At 34.4% G+C, this 23,493-nt stretch overlaps 4 protein-coding genes across 7 annotated transcripts; 1 reads left to right on the top strand and 3 right to left on the bottom strand.

Moving 5' to 3' along the window:
- Window positions 1-237: 237 nt before the first annotated feature.
- LOC140958131 (probable N-acetyl-gamma-glutamyl-phosphate reductase, chloroplastic) lies at window positions 238-5,017 on the bottom strand. The gene is made up of 14 exons (XM_073415525.1): window positions 4,842-5,017; window positions 3,877-3,970; window positions 3,554-3,688; window positions 3,286-3,393; window positions 3,072-3,158; window positions 2,866-2,916; window positions 2,684-2,755; window positions 2,401-2,520; window positions 2,101-2,161; window positions 1,927-2,007; window positions 1,357-1,436; window positions 1,191-1,280; window positions 692-820; window positions 238-591 (listed from the first exon to the last, which is right to left on the bottom strand). The coding sequence occupies exons 2-14, from the start codon at window positions 3,937-3,939 to the stop codon at window positions 484-486; spliced, it is 1,185 nt and encodes a 394-aa protein (XP_073271626.1). The 5' UTR covers window positions 3,940-3,970; window positions 4,842-5,017; the 3' UTR covers window positions 238-483.
- Window positions 5,018-8,689: 3,672 nt separating this feature from the next.
- On the bottom strand, window positions 8,690-11,706 carry LOC140956540 (AP-3 complex subunit sigma-like). 2 transcript variants are annotated; one of them, XM_073413313.1, is made up of 7 exons: window positions 11,547-11,706; window positions 11,374-11,416; window positions 11,230-11,291; window positions 11,043-11,139; window positions 9,947-10,017; window positions 9,279-9,350; window positions 8,690-9,111 (listed from the first exon to the last, which is right to left on the bottom strand). In XM_073413313.1, exons 1-7 carry the CDS (start codon window positions 11,613-11,615, stop codon window positions 9,037-9,039), a joined length of 489 nt encoding a protein of 162 aa, XP_073269414.1. In that variant the 5' UTR covers window positions 11,616-11,706; the 3' UTR covers window positions 8,690-9,036. The 2 variants fall into 2 exon arrangements, with proteins under 2 accessions (XP_073269414.1, XP_073269413.1); XM_073413312.1 differs by having other exon boundaries at window positions 9,259-9,350; window positions 11,547-11,701.
- A 4,671-nt stretch (window positions 11,707-16,377) lies between these two features.
- On the top strand, window positions 16,378-20,165 carry LOC140957150 (uncharacterized protein At1g01500-like). 3 transcript variants are annotated; one of them, XM_073414282.1, is made up of 3 exons: window positions 16,378-16,479; window positions 17,579-18,424; window positions 19,295-20,165. In XM_073414282.1, the coding sequence occupies exons 2-3, from the start codon at window positions 17,657-17,659 to the stop codon at window positions 19,520-19,522; spliced, it is 996 nt and encodes a 331-aa protein (XP_073270383.1). In that variant the 5' UTR covers window positions 16,378-16,479; window positions 17,579-17,656; the 3' UTR covers window positions 19,523-20,165. The 3 variants fall into 3 exon arrangements, with proteins under 3 accessions (XP_073270383.1, XP_073270382.1, XP_073270381.1); XM_073414281.1 differs by lacking the exon at window positions 16,378-16,479 and adding an exon at window positions 16,556-16,747; XM_073414280.1 differs by lacking the exon at window positions 16,378-16,479 and adding an exon at window positions 16,556-17,013.
- Window positions 20,166-20,347: 182 nt separating this feature from the next.
- LOC140957149 (BTB/POZ domain-containing protein At3g05675-like) lies at window positions 20,348-22,396 on the bottom strand. The gene is made up of 2 exons (XM_073414279.1): window positions 21,180-22,396; window positions 20,348-20,956 (listed from the first exon to the last, which is right to left on the bottom strand). The coding sequence occupies exons 1-2, from the start codon at window positions 22,350-22,352 to the stop codon at window positions 20,663-20,665; spliced, it is 1,467 nt and encodes a 488-aa protein (XP_073270380.1). The 5' UTR covers window positions 22,353-22,396; the 3' UTR covers window positions 20,348-20,662.
- Between the last annotated feature and the right edge of the window lie 1,097 nt (window positions 22,397-23,493).

The following is a 23,493-nucleotide window of genomic DNA, read 5'->3' as shown; positions in this document are numbered from 1 at the left end:
TAGTTTTTTGAACATGCGTGCTATGTATAATGTATAACTCATCTGTGTTTTTTTTTTTTTTTTTTTTATTTTTTTTTTTTTTTTTTTTTTTTTAAGTATACTCATCTGTGTTTTTTTTTCCACCCTTGAATATGTGAGGTGTGCAGAGAAAACTGGCAGTATTTGCAATGTTTATTCAATAAAAAAAAATGATTTTCAAGATGAAACTCAAATTACAACCAAATGCAGCACTATAAATAGAAACTTAAAACTTCAGCCTCTCATAACAAAACTTCAACGGGGAGAATGGCATTTTCGAACCAAATAAATTGAGCTTAAATTCAACCTTTAATATGAGTAATATTAAGGCTCAAAGAGTCTCATTTGCATAGTTTGGTCAACCATCTTCTATCCTTAGATCAATGGCTTAAAGCATAATTTAATGATCAAATTATACTCACGAATGCAGCGCGGCACAGTGCAAGGATTAATGGAAATATCATTCTAAGGAAACAAAGGAACAGAAAGAAGTCCGGTGTTCTCTGGAATTCCCATCATCAAGTTAAGATTTTGCAAGGCCTGACCAGATGCTCCTTTCACAAGATTATCAATCTGCAAATGGCATCGCACAGTTGAGCCAAAATAATCCAGGCTCAGCCAATTATTTGACAAAGCTAATTGGAAAAACAAACTCAGAGACAAGATAACTTACGACAGAGATAATTATTGCTCTTCCAGGGATTCGATCAGGAAACACATTCATCAAGCAATAATTTGATCCTCTAACATGTCGAGTTTGAGGGACTTCATTCTTGTTTAACAAAACAACAAATTCTTCCTTCTGTAAAATAAAAACCCATGAAATAAATTTAAGGTGTCAGTTCAAACAGAGTAAAGGCACATTCGAGAAGAAAAAGGCTGTTACAATCATCTAGGTATATCATAAAAAATTAATAATATTCAACAATTAGATGTTTAGAGGTGTCAAAACTCTTATTTTCACCTCCTTCCAATTTTAATTTACTTTTCAATTGAAAGCTTGTTTCATATTATCATTCCCTAAAGGAGTCTTACAGCATCAGATGCAATCAGTCAAGAAAAGAAATTTTAAAGATGAATGTATGCAATTAATTTGTCATTATACGCCTGATAAAGAAACTGATAGATCGCTGGCACCAAAGGTTGGCCCGAGTTACAATATAGGCATTTACCTCATAAAAGAGATTCAAATGCTCATATAAATCGTCCGTTGATACACCAGATGCCATCTCCACGTATATAGTTGATTGCATACCACGACTCTTGAAGATAATACAAGTGAGAAATGAGGTCGATAACTCAGTGCATCAAACTTTACTAATCAAGGGCAGTTAGTACCATGGAAATTAAATGAGGGGTAAAGCTAACTGTAACTTTGGATTTTGCAGCATCTGATAATCCTTGTTCAATTTCGGGCACTGGAAATCAAAATACAACCAAGTTTAATCTTTTCCGTATACGTGGGATAACAATTACCATGTTCAGCTGTTAAGTACAAAATTTTGTCACAATTGTTACTTGCGTTTTCAGTTACATTGTAGCAAGAGAATGTACAGTGTTTTTAATTTATATTTATAACCCAAAAAACAAAATTTATAAAATATAATGAATTGTGAAGGATTGACAATGTCCGACAATCTGCTGGTGGAACGTGCGGCCTTTGGCGGATTGGGTTAACCCACCATATTTACTAAAAAAGGTAAAAATTTTATTAAATATTAAACAATTGATTTTCTTCTCCATTCCCAATTTTTATTAATTATTAAAAATTATTTTTATTTACAAACTATAAAGTTATATTATTAATAGGACACTCAATATGTGAGTCTGTGGCTACTTTAATAATCCCAAGCATCAGAAGATTAAGCATCAGAATTACGACACTGCATACTAAGATAAACTACTTACCATGACGATGTCTTGTTAGACCATAAGAATGCATTCCGTCTGCTACTTCAGTGTACAAATTTGCCTCTTTCGCTCCTCGACCTGCGGCAATCAGGAGGGCATAAGTTAACTGACAACGCAAGCAACAACTTTTTAATGGCAAAGGCTGCAGAGAGCTCGTGATGAAATTCAAACCTGCTCCACTAGCACCAGATTTTGAGTCGATAATAATATTTTTAACTTCGATGAGATGACCCTGCATACGCATAAAGTGCAAGGTATGACTGTGGCTGTCTGTCGGAAAAATATAAAGACATACAGTGGCATTTTGTAAAGTAAAATATTATCATGAAAGTAAAAACATAGTAAAACTAAAAACGAAACTGGCATTCAGTGGCATTTTTATGAAAAAACGACAAGATACTCTATTTTATTGATCTATAAACATAGTTTCTACCACTTGTTAAAAACATTGACCAGGTAAACAAACCATACCTTTATCAAGGGAATAAGTGGAAGCTGAATTGAAGTTGGATAGCAGCCAGGATTCGCAATTAGGCGTGCACTTTGGATATTGGACCTAGATATCTCAGTCAAGCCATATACGGCCTCTCTCTGTATTTTTCATCACAAAAGATGTTGGTGAGCACAAAATATTGTATTATAAATCAACTTCTGAGCAGAAACATGAATATTTACACATGTTCAAAATGAAGCCTCGTCAGATAGCTTCACAATGGACGTCTATCCATTATTCATCACAAAAAACAAACTTAACCTGCAATTCATGCGCCCTGTGAGGCTGACCATACCATTCCTCATATTCACAAACATCTTGAAGTCGAAAGTCCTACATGACCACCGAATGTCTCTCATAAATGTAAATCAATGAAAAAATCACTAAATGATTATAACATAGGACAATGTTTGTTATTCTTGAAATACAGATTCAGGAAATACCGCAGATAGATCAACTATCTTTAAACTACTTGGGAGACCATTGATAATTTCCTGCCAAAAGAACAATTCATGCCACAAATGGCTTTGAACATAGATATCCACCTCAATTACAAAACATGGGGGGAAAGAGAGCTAAAAGTTACTGCAAAATTGTGTTAAATTTCATGTTCAGAAATCAGAAGATAGGAGGACACAAAGTGATAAACCTGAGTCGTCCCATGAGGCAAACAACAAAACACAGCATCCACATTAGAAAAATCTGCATCCTTAACAGCAACCATGTTGGGCAATTCCTTCAGAATCACATGACAGAAAACCTTTAAGATGTAACTTAAGTATAACATAATAAAAAATACGACCATAATCTTTCCGAGTAAAATTATGGTGAGAAATTTTTTCATAGAAGAATAATCTACATACTTGCTTGACCAAATGAGGAAAAACTGATCCAATTGATTGGCCAGCTTTTCTATCTGCTGTCATCAGAGTTATTTGGAAGTTTGGGTGATTCGAAAGTAGCCGAATTATCTGAAATCCGCGAAACCACACTCATGCAACAATCCAAGAAATGAGGAGAATCAAATTAGAACAGAAAATCTACCAAGTAAAATATAATCTCTCAATAAGGTAACAGAAATATTCCAAAATACAAAGATGAAAAATATTAAAAAGAACAAATCAATGATACCTCAGACCCAGTGTAGCCACTAGCCCCAAGCACACCAATTCGGAATTTTTCTAATTTCTGGGCCTCCGTTTCTTCGAACTGTGAGTTCCGTGGCGCCGCCGTGCTAACAGAAGCTGTAACACAGAGCTTCCTAACCTTTAAACACGAAATTTGTATTCCAATCAGAATAAGTTTACAAACCGTATACTGGAAACTCAAAACTACCTAGTTGTGAAATGCATAATGTAAAATCACTACCAGAATGCTCAAAATATTGTCAACCTGAGCAAAAGAGTAACATACTCTGTTCTCAAGCAGAAAGAATCAGACATTTGGGTATTTACCTGGTAATTAACAAAGTGGCCTCGATCCACATAAATGGAGTTTAAAGAGGATAAAGAACCCATCTTTACACTATTATGTTCTTCACAAAAAAACCTGAAAGGAAACACGAAATCAAACAGAACAACTGAAAAATAGTTCAAATAAATTATCGATACCCCAAATCAGAACTTAAATCTTAATGCATCCATGAAAACGTAAGAATTCCACGATAATCTTAAAAATCATCTTAGAGGAATCATCTTAGGTCGGGATACATGGAACAACTGAAGTGACCTTTTTAGTGAAAAGAGACCATTTCATGGTGCTCTTAATATACAGTGTGTGTGTTTATATATGTGTAGCACGGATGTAATTCTGCAGCTAATCAAATATTTGAATCTAAATCTTACACCGATTATGCATATATAAATTGTTACAATTCAATATAGCAAAATTTATTTAATAAAAACTAATCAGCTGTTAGTCCAACTAATATGACACACACGATTTGGTCAAATTGAAGTTGTTCATGCATAACTGCATGGGTGCCGGTGCTTCGACATGCTGAAATAGATGTTTGACTTGTAAGTCATTACACATTCAATTTCCAGACTACACCTGAGTCCTAAACAAGTGTTGATTTAATTTAAATTACATTTTCAATCATTTTGATTTTTTTTTATCACATCAAAACATTGCAAGATTGGGGCCGAATGCACTTTGTCACATTGATAATAACAGAGAGCAGAGAATTGTATGTACAAAGGGCCAAAAGCTAAAATTTTGTGCAATACTAAGTCTATCCATAATCCAAATCCACCCATTTTTTAATACCCATCTGTTGAAGAAACCAAACAACTTACAAATAATGAAAGCTACGACAACCACAATATGCCATACCATTTCTTAAAGACGCTTCTGTGAAGGGAGTAAAAGCAGATTTATCAATGAAATTGTAATAAGCATGATCGGCAATTATTCTTACAAATTGATCTGGATCTGCTGAGGAAGAAGTAATTAATTAAACACTTGATGGAGCTTTTCAAGTCCTTGTTTGTAGGGGAACAAAACACAAGTCGTGTCCTCAGAGATTGAGTGTTTCCATTTTCTTGAAATTGATTCCAATATTCAAGAATTGTATATTTGTATTCCAAACCAGACAACTTGTTGGAAGTACAGCGTTTGAGCCCACTCCACAGGAAGTAATCTATTGTGTTATTTGAACTTTTTAATTTAATAAGAAATAACTATTGTCATTTGCATACCAAATAAATAAATAATTTAGATTTTTAAAATTATTAATTATTGAGATTTTAAACTTTGTCATTTGTCGATTATCAATATTTTAATTTGCACACTAGATTTGTTTAGTCAAACTCTCCATCGATCCGACTAAGATGATGGATGCATGCTATCCGAGTCCGAATACGGTTAACAGCTGGTACTAGATCCGGTTCGACTTTTTTTATTTTTTTAAATAAATTAAAGAATAAAAAAATAAATTTAAAAAGGAAAGCTTGTACAATTGAACTTACAAAAACTCTATCGAATATTTCATTATAACACGGTCTAAAGATCCATAATATAATATTAACATTTCTTTTAAATCATCTGATTTAAGTTTAGGATCTAAAACAAAAGCACATAAAAATATTTCAGCAATTTGTAAAAAATATATTTTTTATTTTTCTTTCAGGATATAAATACATTGAACTAAAACAACGTCATTATATTTTATACGTTCATTAAAAAATTCATGTAATAATGTAACGATATGTTAAAATAAATGAGAAATAGGATAATAAACACATGATAATTGGTGACTAGCATCATTAAAAAAATTTAAAATTTCACAAATATTAGTGTATATGTTTCATTGATTTGAAAACAAATAAATATCATAAACTTGAACATATTGAAAAAATATGCATAATAAATCATGAAAATTGAACATGTGTGTTCATAGAAAAAAAGTATTTTAGAAAAAAAAATTTTAATTTTATAAGACATAATGCAAAATGAGTAATAGATAAGGCCATTTTGAAAATTATGACTTTAAAATAGATTAAAATAATCAATTTTCCTTTAAAATATGACATGTGCACCTAATATGAAAAAAATTATCATCTAGTGATGGTTTACATATTTCAATAAGCTCACTAATATTAGAAGTAAAACATCAATATACAAGTAATATTTTTTTTAATGTTCCAAGAATTATCAATTTAACAAAATGTAAATCTCATATATGAACAATTTTATCAATAATCATTCCAAATATCGAAATACAAAGAAATTTTATTAAACTCTTTAATTAATTTTTTTAATCAACGACCAATTATTAAAATGTGCGTTTGAGAGTGTTTCGTGAGATACGTCAAATAGAAGGATTTGCAATTGTATAAAGTTACTTTGCAAAAGATAATTTACCATTAAAACTAAAAGAAAGTTGTTCAAAAGCACAAACTTTATTTGTTTCTTCTCTAAATTTAGATTCGTCAAATTTTAGAAGTTAAGAATAATTACCCGATTGAAAAGAAAATGTCGGAATTTTAGTTTAAGAACGATCAATACCAATTTTTACCGGATGACTTTTCTCCACGTGTCGCGTCAAAGTTTCATAACCACCTCCTTGTTGAACTTTGTAAGTTTTTTAACAATATTTGTATTTGGCTTGCATATCACCGGAGGGAAGCGTCACCTTTTCGAAATTTTTGGTGAATATATATGATGTCGGGAAAGGCACCACTTGATTTTTAATTTTAGGTGTCATTGGATTGTTCATACTTTATTGACTTTGATGATGACGTGTTTGTTGAACCACTTGTTCACGTTCTTGATGTTCTGCATCGGAAAAATCAAGATCATAGTCATAGATATTGAATCAAGGAAAATCGCGATGCTCGACCTCGGGTGACATGATGTCATTTCTCTTTCCTTTGCCACCCCTACAACTTGATCCGGCATCGGCTATTTGTATAAATATGAAATTAGTAATTACGAAAATAAACTAATAATCGAGACTTGATATTTTGATAATCAAGAAACAATTGAGAATTATAAATTGGGAGAAAAATATGAAGGGAAGGTGAGTTATTTTTAGAAAAAAAAACTGAACAAAAAAATTTGTGCAACGATCGACCCATCGGTCTGGATCTGAGCCACCCGTTGCACAACGGACACATCATCATGACTATTGATCATCAACGATCACAAAATCGTGGCAGCTGATTTCAAACGATTTTTTTTTTAAAAAAAGGATCTATTGGGTCGAATATGTCCAACTCGAGAGTCGACGGGTTTTACAACCGTAAATCGTAATAAGACCATTTTAGGTCAGTTCTGGGTCAAATCCGTTGACCGGACAATGGCAAGGTCTAATCCTATGTCATATGACGGGATCCAACATACATATCATTTTGACAATTTTGCCCTTTTGCTCCCCTCTTCACCTCTTGCTCCATATTTTTAAAACACAAATAATTTTTTTTTCTTAAATTAAAATCATATTACTTCCATCTGTAAAAGTCCTTAACTTGCTTGAACTTTTTTATTTAACTACAATTTTTGTAGTTCTTATAGTTATGCTTGATATTACATTGATACATTTGTTACTTGTGGATAACACGTGTGTGGACTGCTCATATATATTATATTATTAAAATTGAGACCTTTAGAGTAACAACTTTAGAGGACACCAAAATATTTAATCCCATGATTACTCTTCTTACCCTACTAAAAACCTCCTCAAGTCGCTCCATATTTTACATAGAAAAAAATCTAAACAAAACTTTCCTTTTAAATCGAACAACTCTTCTAAATTGAAAATAATTTCGCGTTAATTGTTTAGTATTATTTGATCAAAATAAAAATATTAATAACACATACAACGTATGTGCATATTTTACTAGTATATATTTAACTTTTATCTTTAATATTTGACACTCACATTCAGGTATGTGAAAAATTAAGAAGTCTAATATTTCGTGTACTAAATTTGTATATTTTTTTAAAAATTGCTCGATCGGATTTTCACTAGTAATGGGTCGATGTTTCATTACATATCCGGTGTCACCTAATCAAATAGATATCTCTAAATTTTAATTTGTGTTGATATTTGATCAGTATTAGAAATTATCAACTACTTTTTTTTTTTTTTTATTAATTATGATAGCCTTAGATCGATCCAGAATGGTCTACACTTGTCTAGTTCTACTTCAAGGAGGGGAAGTTAGAATGTTCAGAAAATAAAGGTATAATTTCAAATATTTTGCCTAGACAAGATATGCCTTATCTGCAAGATGGAAAACCTGTTGATATGGTCTTCAACTCATTAGGAATACCTTCACGAATGAATGTGGGACAAATATTTGAATGTTCGCTAGTGTTCGCAGGTGTCTACTAAACATACATTATTGAATAACACCTTTTGATGAGAAATATGGACAAGAAGTTTCAAGAAAACTAGTGTTTTTTTAATTATATGGGGCCATCCAAGAGTATAGTACTCGTGAAAGTTATATAGTAGCTAGGTTCAAATGGTATCTTAGACAAACTAGAATTATATGTTGGTACCAGAATGTTTTACGCGTAACTTGTAATATGTAGAGCAATATAAGGTTGTAAAAGTATAACCGTAGGCTGTGGGGTTTTCCAGCCCTAATTGTGACTATCAGCTGGTCCACACATTAGATCATTTTGGCTGTGAATGGTTAAATTAATTAGTCTTTGGGAACCATTACCAAAAGGATAACTCATTGCGCAATAAAAAAATTTCTTCACATAAAATTTGGATGTATCGCTTGCGTCTGCTCAAAGGCATGCCATGACTGGTAATCAAACAATAGCAAAGTTTACGTACTAAAATTGTATACATAAAGTTTAGATATCAAACAAAACTCACAATCCAACTATATGATGTTCAGCTAAAGAAGTCAGACTTCTCAAAGTAGGCGGAATCATGTCACTTGGTGACGTCTGTCGCATGTTATACATTGCATCCTAACGCAGGAAAGACAAGAATTTTAAGTCACTACTGCAGGTTAATAAAATTTTGTAAAGCAGCAGTACCACAACGAAGATATATGCTTCTCACGACCCAACTCCTTCATGTATGGTAAACACAGAGGACTCTCCTCGAACTCGGAATAAATATGTTGAGATGGACGACGTTAAACGGGCTAAACTGATGCTACCGACCCTGCCAACCAGAAATTGATGATCCTACTGTGCTTGAATTTGAATGTCTTTCCAACCTGCAAAACATATGTGGTCAACATCAATTTTTAGACAATCTATATCGATATGTGCTTGTGTTGTGTAACAGACACACACACACACACACACACACACACACACAGAGAGAGAGAGAGAGAGAGAGAGAGAGAGAGCAGAAAAGAGACTTTAAAATTTCTTCAACTGCCTTCACAATTTCTGAAGAATTTGTCTCAAGAACTTGGCCACCCAAAATAATTTCGTCTAAAATTGTATGCATCTGCAAAACAGATCAAACAAAAAATATCAATCCACGGTCACTAGCATGACTTCTCAACTAGACATGCATATTCTTAAAATTTTGTTCTAACATACTCATTGCCTATTGTATTAAATAGATAATATTATATCATGATTTAATATTAGTGTTTAATTCTGAAGCACGATTACATGAAACTTAGAATGTGCAAATGATTAATTAATGTTTGTCATTGGGGATCAAATGAGCCTTCTCTCACTCATATCTTCATAAAAAAACTATTATTGTCCTTGATAGAATAATATTTTTAACAGCATAAACAATCGGTTTATTTTCAATGTTTATATAATGTTACTGCATAACTGTTGTGAATTTAATGTATTTTTTACATTCTTCTAATGTTAATATCATTCACAATTTTGCATCACCAAACTCCAAGGCCCTGGTTACACCAGGATCACCCCATACAGATTACATGCATCTTGTGGTTAATTGGAGCAGTGGACAGTAGTTTGCTAAATCATACGATAAAGTTTCTACATCAACTACCAACTTGCTCTTAAAAGACCATCTTGCTGTGCAGACTACTATGATGATTAGCATAAAAGAGGTCTGACCTTGTTAAAATTGAAGACCACATCAAGCTCACACACATTGCTAAAACATCTGTCCATTGTCTCCACAAAAACTGTTAAAATAAATGAAGTAATCAAACAAAGCAAAAGGAATAGCGAAATTCCAAAAAATGTTTAGGTAAACTATAGTAAGATATCAGAGTAATAGAAATAGAGAAAATCCAATTAAAATCAGCATCATAGGAACAGTTTTAAAATGTTGGAGATAACATAGAGCAATTTATTAACCATCCTGTCGGTGGAAAATTAAAGTAATTCCATCATTGAGTAAAAATGACAAAGATGAATTATAGACTGCATATTGAACCAATGAGAACAAACGAGAACTTGAAAAAGACATTATTAATACCTAAAACTTAAGCATCCATCTTATGCTATCCCAACAATCTCTTTTTATCAACTTGATAACATAGTACCAAGGAATTATAAAGGTCGATACCAAATACTATCAAGATTAAACCATCCAAGACTATGACATATGTTACCATGCAAGAGACAAATAGATAATGCTTAAATCCAAAATATGCTTCAGAAGCAACTGTCTGTATGAAACTCAAAACAAACGTTAAGCATTAGCCCATTTAATATAATTGGCAGCAAAACAAAATTTTCAAATGAATAGCCAAGGATCAAGCTATTGCTATTTCCCCTTCTACCATTTAAAACGAAAATCTGCAAATGAAATATAGACAATATTAATTTTTTGAAAGCATTAAATTTTTTTTTTTGTTTTTTCAAAACAGTCGAGGGGCAAAGGATTAAGAGGGACCACACCCCAACTCGTGTTTGTGTGTATATATAACATAGTAAACTGTATACGTTGAACATCATCTCTGAGATAGTAGCACTACGAGTCTCAACATATAAAGGAAAAACCATTGCACATGATCGAGAAAATCTATTTAAAATTTCAAATGCAAATTCACAACTAAGGCCGTATTGTCACTTTCTCATTTTCTAAACTATGCATTCCTCTTCCTATTTACAATCTCAACTATCATGAGGCCTGAAAAATGAGAGCAATAACCTCTAGATTCAAATTCAAAAAAGTAATCATCCAATGATCAATTAAAGATACCTTGCATGAGATCTAGCATAGCGAGCTCATTCTCAGAATTATCAAAAATGAAGACAACGTACAACGTAGCATATGTTTTATACACAAGCCGCACATCCTGCGAATCAAAAACTTAAAAATCACACACAGACCGACCATATGATATAAAACACCAATCCTCGTTGTGGACACTAAATAGACAGCATACCTTTCCAAAAAGAGAATCCACTTTAACAAAATTACTGACATTCTCAGCTCTACTGCACAAAACTGCAAGGAGAAGCACTATAAATGAACTACTAGTCTACTACACAATTCAGACATTATTAAACCATGAAAAAACGGAACTGACTTCTGTAGATGCTCCGAATAAGCTCCTGCTGCTTCTCCACAGGCTAATCTTACAAATCAAATCACAATCAAACAATCTTAATGAAAAAATCAGACAAAAAAGGGTAAAAAACACTAAATAATGAAAGCCCTTCGAGTTTAATTATCAATATATTATGAAAAGAATCTGATAACCTGGAATTCGTAGAATTTGACGAGGCGAGGCTTGCCTTGATCATTCATTATTATTACTCCTCGTATCATTTTTCTTCACCCTCAGAGAATCTCGCAACTCCTTTCTGTTCTTAATTTTTTCTGCCGCTTCTGTTAAAATCGCGTTTGGACAAGAAGGCGATGATAAAATCGCATTTGGACGTCGACCGCATGGAGTAAGGCATGTTTAACCGTGCGGTTCAACCCGGAATCGAACCAGCACCGGTTTTCAAAAACTGAAAGCAGTCCGACCCAGTTTGCCTCGGTTCATTAGAAAAAAACTGGAACCGGTTTAATTTAAAAAATTAAAAATATATATAGACAATCGTTCCCAGTATAGTAGTTGGGCCCAACTGTTGTGATAAGTCTCTAACGACACTTTAATAATTAATCTCTAACGACACTTTAATAATTAAATTGCATGATTGACCTACATTTATTTTAAGAGTAAACTTGTAATAACTCCCTATTTTCTTTCTCAAAATTCTCCTTACTCCTCAATTTTCTAAATTTTCCAAGAATATCTTTACTTTTTATAATTATGATATGTGACATTGTTTAACCTATCAAGCATATTCTTAAATGCGTATAGTCTCAAGACATACAGCTACGCAAGGTTTCCACTTATATACCATATTCAGATGATCGATTTTTTTTAAAAATATTCCATCATGCTTCCGTATAATAAATTGAACAGTTTATCTTTTTGACCAGAGTGCCGTCAGGCTATATCCACCGAGTTTTACAGACTGCTCCTCGCAACCCAACTACACAATCGCAACGGATGGTTTCTGACGCAGATTCCTTCAACAGTACTTAGCACAACCCTGTTTCGTTTCCTACATCATGGTGTATAATAAAGTAGTTCAATTTGAAACTGATACATGAGAGGAAAAAAAACATTGGTCTTTTTATTCAAATATACAAACTATTATTACATAATAACATCCTGTAGATGAGAAGAAACTTGTTTAGCTACTTATAGTAGCCGAATTTAAAACACACATAAACTAGAAAGAAAATATTAGAATGTTTTGAAAGAAAATGAAGAGGTTGAATAATGTCTTCATCATCCTTCAGTCTTGGTATTTTATAGAATTCCTTCGCGGATATGAATTACGGACTTCAAAACTTGCCTTAGCTTTTCTTTAATACCTTCGAGCTGTGTTTGACATTATCTCTTGAGTTGATTGAATGGTCCCTCCACTTTTTTTTGAATTGTCTTTTTCTTGATCATTAATATAGAAACAACTTGTTCTTCCATCTTTATCTCTTGACATAACCAGTAGATATGTGTTTGGATCATATCGGCTGAAATCTCATTCACTGCTTCTTTTAACAGTTTGTATATATCTTTGAAGATTACCAACTGCTTTCTTATCGTCTTAATCCGCCTTTTGAAAACCTTGAAATATGTAGAATACATTTTCTTCAGTTTCACACTTCGTTTTAATTCTTGTGTGATTTTCTTGTTCCCATTTACTCTGTATTTATAAGTGTATTTGGGTCCAAATCTTTTAGTAAGTGGGCAAATTGCATGCCTATTTACTTTTATCGGGGAATCTTTATCTTTTGTTAACCCAATGAAAATTGGTTGTGGTAACATGTTCACTTATTTTTGTCTAGGAATCTTAAATTTTTTATGTCCCCGAGGAAAACGTGGTTGTAGTCTTTCGCCACTTGGTCATGTCTCTGCAAGATGCTTCATGTCAGACCGAGAGCAGAATCCCTTGCCAAATTCTGGTTCCTTTTGATTTGGGCATTTTGGACAGATATGTTCTGACCATCTTCTCACATGAGCCATTTTGTAGAATTTCCGACGGGTTTCTTTACTCCCTGGTAGCTTGATATTCCATAAAAGATTTCTTTTCTTTCAAATAAATCTTCTGCAAAACATGTTGCTTTTCCTGTTATAGTATTTAATTAGAACGATTCGTTTACCGAATAATGATAAAACTTAAACTGAAACTTGACTTTGTCCATCTCGATTAGATAGACCCATAGACCCCATGTTTTTCTGGTGGAAATGCCATATTCAGTTATTGAAGCAACAATGTGTGTTTCTTCTATCAGAGGATCCTTGATGAATTTTTGAACATTAATATATGACCTCCTTAACTTGATGAACTGAAAGGCTTCGTGAGAGCATTTTCCTGCTGGTTCTGGTGATGTACTAAAGAAGTATAGCTCTAGAATGTCTCCTCTTAACAAATAGTCGTTATTTGTTCATGTTTCATGAACCGCTTATTGAATCCATTTAGATAGTCCTGAAATTTCGGGAAACTAGTTGATGTAGTATAAACCAAGACATGAGCTCCGAATTCATACCAGGATTTTACTTCTTTTGGATATGAATTTGGTTTCATCCATAACCTAGGATATGGATATCCTAGATCGTGCACATAGGTCACGCTCGTACGCTTGCACACAAGTCAAGCATTTTCCAGTTCAAATCGATCCCATGATTTATTGGGCCCTACGCCGACGTGCGCAAAAGAGAGCTTCTTGACCAATATTTCTTACACTTCCATAAAGTGTAACACAATATAAACTCATTTATACCATTTTATTTTTACGATGTGAGACAAACTCACCTTCTCAAATTTTCATTCACTTACATGGAAAGCCCATTAACACACACAACCCAATATATATTATACATACATAATCCAACAACATGTAAACATGAGTGCATTAGACTCTAAAATTTCAACACAGATTACATCACATAGATTAATCATTTTCCGATTTATCAAAATTTATAAATATTTTACAACTCAAATTTTTTAAACATTACGATATATCTATTACGAAGTGTCAAATGTCAATCGATCTCTTGAAAAGATAGTTATTGCTCTTATAGTCCCATAGCCATAGGTCTGACCTGATGCAAATAAGTTCTACTGGCTAGACAATTGTATTCGTATAATAGTTTGGGAAATTTTAATTTTTAACATTTTTATTTATAATCAACACTAAATAAAAATCTAAAATAAAGTAATTTTTTTATAATAAAATAAAATAATCAAATTAATTAGCTAACAGCCTTTGTTTTATAAAGATCTTATTATTCCTCATCGGCATGAAAAATTGGTAAATCTTTCACACTTTGTTTAATTATCGACAAATAAACATAAATATTATTTAAATTTGTTAAAATATATCATTTAATTTGTTGTAAAAAGACCTTTATTTAATATTTAACTCATTCTGCAAGTAATGATGAGCACAGATTAATGTCTACAATTTACACGGTTCGAGTCGGTATGCACAATGCAGTTTATCTGATTAGTTTAGTTTACAGAATATTGTATTATTTTGAGAGTTTACTCAGTGCACATCGAAAGATAGAAGCTGTGATTTTAAAAAACTATATAACCTTTAAAAAATTATATATATAATAAGAACCAATTTTATATTGAACGTGTAGTCTACCAGGATCCATTGCAAGTTGTAATACCTAATAGCGTGGGCGAAATTTGCATGTTTGTGTCAGCGTTCCACGCGTTTGAGGCCTGCATGTTGTGATGGCATGAAGAGGCCTAAGTGTCGTGCTTGTTCACGTGCTGTTNGAACAAATTGACATTAATTAATTAATTTCAAGGCCTCGACCCCACCTATTGCATTGTGTTCTTTTGTCGTGCTATATATATAATTTTTGTTAAAGGTAATATAATTTTTAAATAATGATTTAACCACAACTGTTATTTTTTGATTTATACTGAGTAGATCTTCAAACTAATGCATTACCATATATACTAAATTAGTAAGATAAACTACATTATGCATATTTTGTGTGACAGATTTATTCGATAAAATGTTGTTGGTAAGCGGAATCGAGCTCATAAATATTAGTTAAACATTCACTTACTCCACATATTCGAATATCTCATCAAAGACTCGAAGATCATATAATTATCATTATTGATGTGGGTAAATAGATAAATGCTTACTGGTTACCGTATTTAACTTTATATAGTGATGGATGTAGCCATTAGGCATGACCATAGGTCTAGGTAGAGTTATCAGAAAGAGTTAATTAGACACATCGGATAGTTTGATTTGTCACATAAAATAGGTGAGTTATATTAACAATTTCTCGACCTACCAAAATGACATTTCGATTCTATAAATTTAAACTCAAAATTAACTAATCTCGTCGGTCAACCCATCTTACCCTATCACATAAAGTAGACGGGTTAGATTTACAATTTTCTAATCTGCTAAAATGACTGTTCCGACGATGTTACTAGGTCTATGTAGCATAGGAAGCCAAATTGGATTAATCTATTGGGGTCGGGTTTCGGGTTTAGGTAAAGGCAAAAACTTGTGTGAGACGGTCTCACGGGTCGTATTTTGTGAGACATATATCTTATTTCGATCATCCATGAAAAAATATTACTTTTTATGCTAAAAGTATTACTTTTTATTGTGAATATCGATAAGATTGACCCGTCTCGCAGATAAAGATTCGTAATACCGTCTCACAAAAGACGGTAAATTAAATGAATGTGAAACATGTTCTATAATTACTGATGGGTTTGGATTGGAAATGGATTTCATATGATCAGTCCGAAACCGACCCATTTAGTTTAGATGTATTGATGAAATCATATTTCTACTTCTATGATAATATATTAAAACATATTATTTAAAGAATTTTGCATAACTTGTCTTTTATTAGCTACTAAATTCGATATAAAGAAAAAATGTATTTTTTTTTATTTATTACAAATATATTAGTTATTATTAAACATTATAAATTGTTTTACGGATCAAACCCGTTAATTTTTGTTTCTGGTGAAAATTTAGGGAAACATAAATTCTGAGGTATTTACACCAAGCGGCGCCATGCATGTGCTCGAAGCAATTCAAGAATTCACCATTTGTCTCGATATAATTCGGGAGAAATTTGGTATCGAACGCAGAAATGTGGTTTTATTTGATTTGATTCCGAATACAACAGAAAGCATGAAGCACACAGTTCACGTCTTGGGGGTGGGGGGTGGGCTCTGTGTGCTAGCGTGTCGTTGAATGAGAAGGGGTGGTGTCGCGTAGTGATGGCTATTTTGTTGGAGTCTGTGTTTTCTGATTTCTTATCACATTTGTTTATGGCGCAGTAATGGGCTTTTATTTCATTCTTTCGTCATATTAAATTATGGTTTATGGTACTTTTTTTCAGGGTGGGGAGTTTTTTCTTTGCACATAAATCATCTGGGATTCTTGGTTCTGCATTTATTAGTGCTGGGTATTTTGTTGGATTTTGTTTTCAATCATGTTTTCTGATATATAAATCACACTTTGAGGCGATTTCCGGGTTCTACATTTGCCATTAATGTCTTCATTCATCATGCGGCTCACGCGATTGTGCTCTAGTTTCTTTTTTACACCTCTAAATTCTAAGGAGCTTAATTTAAAAGATTTGGAGAATTTATACCTGGGCTTTTAGGTCATCAATTTTGTTGGTTTTCTACTGTGCTTTTTGGAGTTTTCTTTTATTAAGAATTGCCACTGTTTCATATATATCTCTCGCTAATACCTACTTTATATCCTTATTTTCGGGCTCTTTTTATCAGGCAAGTTGGTTGTTGGATTCTTGGTTTGTTCTATGCTTAATAGATTTTTCTTACTTTCTGTTTAATGCAACAATAAAAGCAAAATCTTGGCATCAGGGAACCATTTTTCTCATACTCAAACTCTAATCCTTTCAGTTTTTTCTCGTTTCGAGTAGCGTCTATCACCTCTTTTCTTAAAGGGTTTTCCTTATGGTTCTCATGCCTGTGTTTGTTTCGTGCAAATTTGCAAAGTTTTTGTCTATCTAGACTCCTCCGTTAGTTTCTTGTAGGAGGAATTCGCTCATTTCCCACTTCTTTCCTGTCCACAATTCTGTTCTTTCCACTGTCTTTCTTCGTAGTTGCTTGGAAAGTGTCTTCTTCTGCGTTCCCTTGTTTCTTGAAATGCGTAGAACACTTGTTTTATATATCTTTCATATTGCTCTATTGGCATTTTTACAGGTCATATTTACAGACACAAAAATCTTGAATCCCACTTCCATAAGTACTTCTCTCAATCCATTACATCGAGTGAGCTAAATGGATTTCAACGAAGAAGAGGAAGTGTTGTTTTCTTTGAGAGAAATGGAGGATTCTGATGAGGAACACCACGAAAACGGGGTTGTTGAAAACGGTAACACTATCACTAAGCACCCTTCTCACCAGCAAAACAGCATCAAGGCATCTCTAGCATGGCTTGATGTGAGGGTTTTTTATGTTGGATTCAGCAAATGTGTGATTCAAGATGATTCGACTCCTGAATGTCTTACACTACACTACGTTCCGTTGAACCGGGATATTCTTTTAGAGATCAATGGAATTAGGACAAGCATACATGCTGATGGTGTGTCATCCCTTTTGAAAAGGGACAGATTAGATAAACGATCTGAGGAGGTTACATTCGTGAGTACAGATAGTATCAGGATGGCAGGGAGTGTCAAATTTGAGGTTTTTTGTAAAGATGTGCTGGTTCTATCTGGGATATTAGAGTTCTGTCCTAGCAATGGATTAATCGTTGATTCGAAAAACCATTGGCAGGGTTGGAGTATGATTTGTGAGTCAGATGTACATGTTGGGGCTGGATTTTTGGAGGGGAATCAAAATCGTCACGCGAGTTTGGATTCAATTTCGCCGGCCATAGAGGTTTATGTTGCTGGTTGCTATTCAAGTAGTCCTATCATATTGACCAAAACTTTGCAGATTGGTCACGGGAAGAAGCAAAAGAGGACAGGGATGTTGGATTCTATACCAGAATATGAGGAAATTTTAAGTAAGAAAGATAATCCATCGATCTCCTTCGGAATCCAGGTACCTGTCATCAGATTAATGGATTCATAAAAATTGTTGCTTTAATGGAATTTGGTTTACCCAACCCTTTTGATTTGTTTGCTTGTTAGAATGTGGGATTTTCTTGTTTAGCAATTCATGGCCTTTGCATGGTTGCTGAACAAAAATGAACAATTCTCGCAGAAAATCTTCTCGGTACCACAAATCTTGGTACATATTTAAAAGCATGTCCTGGAATTTTCAGGATAGTGAAATTGATGATGGCACATGTTTCAATGCAGAATAATCATACTTATTGCCTTTATATTTTTGTCACGTGGTTTGCAATTTTCAACAGGTCCCCTAGTGGAGATGATAGATAACATATATGAAAACATGAGTATCACCTTGCAGTAGCAATTAAGTCGAAATGAGATTTTTAGAGAAATTACGTATAAAATAGTAAAAAATTTTAACTGAGGGAACTTGGGGATGCTCCCTTATTTGGAACATTGACACGGGGCTTGCGTTTATGGTGACTTTATACTATTCGAGTCGATGCAACCTCTGCTTGTGTTCACTTTTGCATAACAGGATATATGGCCTTCGAGTAGTTAACGTCACACGTGGTTGCTTTCTCCATGCATGTGTCCATCTATCAGTAACTGTTTCGACATCCTAATGGCATGATGAACTGATGCGGTTCTTGGTTTCGCTTGGTTATCAACTACTTTAACTCGAAGAAGCAAAACAAAAAGTGAAAATGTGACCAAGTTTTATCGACTTGTTTGCTTTAATGAACTAATTCATGTTTTCTGAATGTTTTTCCTATTATGATTTGTTCAAACACAAAAAAGATAACAAAACTAGAAGTTCCCACTGACTTCTTTTCTTGCATCGTGAATTTTGCAGTCCCGGAATTGCCTTGAGTACAAACTGGAAGATGAAGGTGACTGCAGTCCATGTTCAGGAATGGAGTATTTCGAAGGTGAAGATGGAGAATTATCGTGGTTCAATGCTGGAGTAAGAGTAGGTGTGGGCATTGGCCTTAGTGTATGCCTTGGCGTCGGGATAGGAGTTGGATTGCTAGCTCGAACTTACCAAGGAACCGCCAGAAACTTCGCGAGGCGCCTAATGTGATTTGTTTCTTTGTCTCAACAGTTTGGTTTGGTCGTTCTCCTGTAGGATTCTGTGCCTTCAGCTGAGATAAAGCAAAAAGATCACTGATCCTGTTAACCTAATGTAGGTGTAGAAAGCTGACAATAAAATCTCTAATTTCGTAACAACCAAATATCAAGAAAACTTGACGTCCTAAGTCCAACCTGTCTAGCTTTATGTTTTTGTTGATGAGTCGTTCTTTCTGATGAAGCTTGTGGAGTCTGATGAAACTATATTTCCTCTAATGCCTTGTTAATGTTATGTGGAATAAGATTTTGAAACTTTTTAATACATCACCAATCTAGAAACCTTCCATCGTTTAGCTTTCTTGTTGCATCTTGTATGGTCGCTTCTTGTAACAGTCGCTACATGTTCCATTACATTGACAGAATCAGGTCAGATTGGCCGAAAACATTATATTTGTTGCCCAAGTATTCACACCGAGCTTATGGATTCATGTTAAGCCAGTTTTTTCGATGCTATCGAACAATAGTACACTTCGGGTAGCGTCAACAGCCAAAATCTGAGCATATGTGTCAAATCACTATATGGTCAGCTCTAGCCCCTCCATACTAGGAGGTTGTTGGTCTATGCTAGCATCGAAGTAGTTTGTTGAGCCAGTCTATGCATAGTAGCCTTAAGTAGCTTCAAACATTCGTCGCACCAACTTATGAAGCTATTCCTCCCATTCTACTAATCCGTCTTGTAGTATTCATATAGATGGCAAAAAAGTCTCTGAACCATACAACCAAAGCACAGCTCTAGAATACGACATGGAACGGTTGCTACATTATTCACATACATAGATGATCTGAACCATCAACCTAAACAAAGCACTGGAATCCGACATGGAACGGGTATTACAGTATTCACATAGGCTCCAAAAGCACATAATACTATACATTCATGATTAAAACAAAAAGGTCTCTGAACTCTACAACTCAAATTTCTAGAGCAGAAACAACACCGAGTTCGCAACCAGTCAATAATCATGAAATGGATGCCTTCGAGTTGATACATAGGTGGTCATTATTGCAGAAAATATACAAACTGCTAGCTTTGCAGAAGATTTATGCACCATACAAGCAGGAGCTCACAAGCTTTTATATACACATTGCAGCATCACTCACATAATTCAAACCGTTGGGGTCTGTTTGCACGATGAAACCAAGTAGTAAAAGCCGCAACCAAATGAGGGCAGTCATCACCGACACGAGTTGAAAAGCGAAGACACTGCTGTAGCAAGTCTTGAGAATCTGACATAGGAAGAGTTGATATAATTCTCAAGAACGTTTCTTCCAGCTCGAGGTAGAGTGTTTTGTGATTCGGCCCCATAGGCGATGACACACTTTCTCTGTCTTTGTCTTTGCATATTATCAACACTGGGAGCCAATCTCTTACAAGATTCATTCTCACCTGTTGTACGCACTTTACGTGTAAATTTACAGGTTCTATAAAAAGTTGAGGAACGGCATGGTATGATGGATTTTCTAGCACATAAAAAACATGAAACCAATCCTACCCCAATCAATGTACGGTTCCCAGAAACCGAATAAACAAGATGAGTATTGGTTGAGGATGTCCTGTAAAACATTGACAAATATCTGAAGATTAAAGGCAACTATATTTGAGAGCAAACCTGTCTAGTGGCCAACACACTGCCCATTGCAACAGCGTTAGCAAGCTTGCTAGTGCACCGAAGCACGACAGAAGGAAGTCCCGGAAGCATACTTCTCCAAGGACCTTCATTAAACGCCTTGTGCAAGTCTGCAGTAAAGGAAGCCAGCTCGCTCCAAGACTTCACAGCCGAGTCCGCAACTTTCAGCTCAAGCATCCTCTCCACCAACCACAACAAGTGTTTCCCATAATTCATTGCAGTGTACAAATTCACCTTCTGAATCGCCTCCGGTGCAAGACGATTTGCTCTAAAGTCGGGACTCGAGTACTCCTCCATGGCCTGCTTCACAATCCTCAAATTCTTCTCGAACTCCTCATACAAAACCCGTCTTGCTAACTCCTTAGAGGAAAAATCCTTCAGCAGCTTCACAACAAACGCTTTGCCCGATGCCATGCTAGGGCTATTGTAGATTGCAGTACGTACTAACCCGTGAAGCATTTCCTCTGATGAATCACTCTTCGCCGGAGAAACCCTGGCAAGAAGCTCTTTGGATTCTTGATTACTCAGTAAAGGAATCAAATCCAATATTTTTTCTTCCTCGTCTTCATTCCACGGAACTGCCTCCAGGAATTTAACACATGCCTTAATGCAATCCTCGAATAGTAATTCAAGCGCAATCGGAAGTATACTAATCACAGTGGATACGCTACCAATAGCGGACAACAAATCATCGGAGTAAAGCAGCTGGAGAACTTTCAGGTACTTGTCGATGGAATCAGAGGTTTCCGGAACGGAGAGACTAAATCCATAATGCTTTCGCAAATTTTCCGAATTATCGGAACAAAAATCATCATGGTGCTGCCACCGTTCCGACAGGAACGCAGCGAAATACTTCGAGCGGCGAAGAACGAGCGAATGAAGGTGTACCAGAATCTCGGTTCGATCAACGGTCGCGGCGGCGCCGTGCTCGGTGTCGGATGAGGCGTCGACGCGATCGGGGTGAAGGCGGAGGATGACGTCAGCGGTTGCTGCGTCGTTGAATCCCCCACCGCAGGCGGAAGCGACGGGGAGGAGTGAATGGGGAGACGATTCGATTGTGGAGGAGAAGTAGGGGTTGGCATCCACGCGCTGCCTCTTCTTGGGTGCGTCGGAGATGGCTCCGTCGCAATTGTTGCCACGTCCAACACTGGACATCAGAAACTTCAAGAGAATGAAATGAAACGGTGGAAGGTTTTGGAAGGGAAAAGATTACTTAATAAGTTTAAAACTTTTATTTCACTGAAAAAATTAATAATTAAATTTATAATATTTTATTTACAAAATATCTAAATTATTTTGGATGTCGATTATTTTTCCTTATTAAAAATAAATACATTAAACCAATCAAGAATTCTAAAAGTATCATTTTTTATGTTTGCTATTTTGGTACCAAGTCAATTATTAATTTAGTAGGTAAACTGTGTCATTCGATGAATAATGTTATTTTATTTGTTTAGTTTAATTTTATATATAAGTAGTCCTTTTTAAATATCTTGTGATTTGATTTATTCAATCTAAAACATTAAGATAGTATTTGTAAATATTTAAAAAAAATTATTTTAAAATTTTCTTTTATAAAAAAAAGCCAATAATAATTTTTTTTAAAATATTATTTCAAAATTATAATTAATCTCCCATTATTTTTTGTCTATTCCAGTATAATTAAGACATATGTGTGTAGATAATAAATATTAATAAAATATGCACACACGTGTTATTATTATTTTTAATTTGATTAAATAATTAACATTAAATATTTTCAATTTAGAAGAGTTGTCCGATTTAGAAAGAAAGTTTTGTTTAAATTTTTTTTATATAAAATATGGAGTGATATTTAGAGATTTTCAATAGATTAAAAAATAATTAGATAATTAAATATTTTGATGTCATCTTGTTGTGTTTGGCCCAATATTTTCTCCAGCCCATTACCTTAACCCTTATTGTTCCTTCCTTATTTACGTCTGGGCTATATAGCTTAAATAAGCTCTTTTATTCTTTGGACAGTAGCCGCCTAGCGTTTCTTCTCCCCCAAGAGAGTGAGCAGCCGATTAAGAGAGAAGAGAGAACGTGAGACTTTGCTTCGTGTGTGTCTTCCTTCGGTGACTGAGTGTCTTTGGTGTTCTCTCTGTTTTGTGTTCCTTTCACTCTCGTTTGTTCTCCTGACAGCAAGGGGACGAACTCTCTGTGTGTGTGTGCAACCCGCTGGCCGTGAGAGCATTAACCAGTGAGAGCGTTGGAAACCTTTTGTGGTCTTCACCTTGGTTTACGGCGTATTTGGAGATGCCAAAATCAGTTT

Source organism: Primulina huaijiensis, chromosome 14 (genome assembly GCF_012295235.1).
Source record: "Primulina huaijiensis isolate GDHJ02 chromosome 14, ASM1229523v2, whole genome shotgun sequence".
Taxonomy (NCBI): domain Eukaryota; kingdom Viridiplantae; phylum Streptophyta; class Magnoliopsida; order Lamiales; family Gesneriaceae; genus Primulina; species Primulina huaijiensis.
Note: the sequence above shows the minus strand (reverse complement) of the source record. Positions and strands in the feature narration are given on the sequence as shown.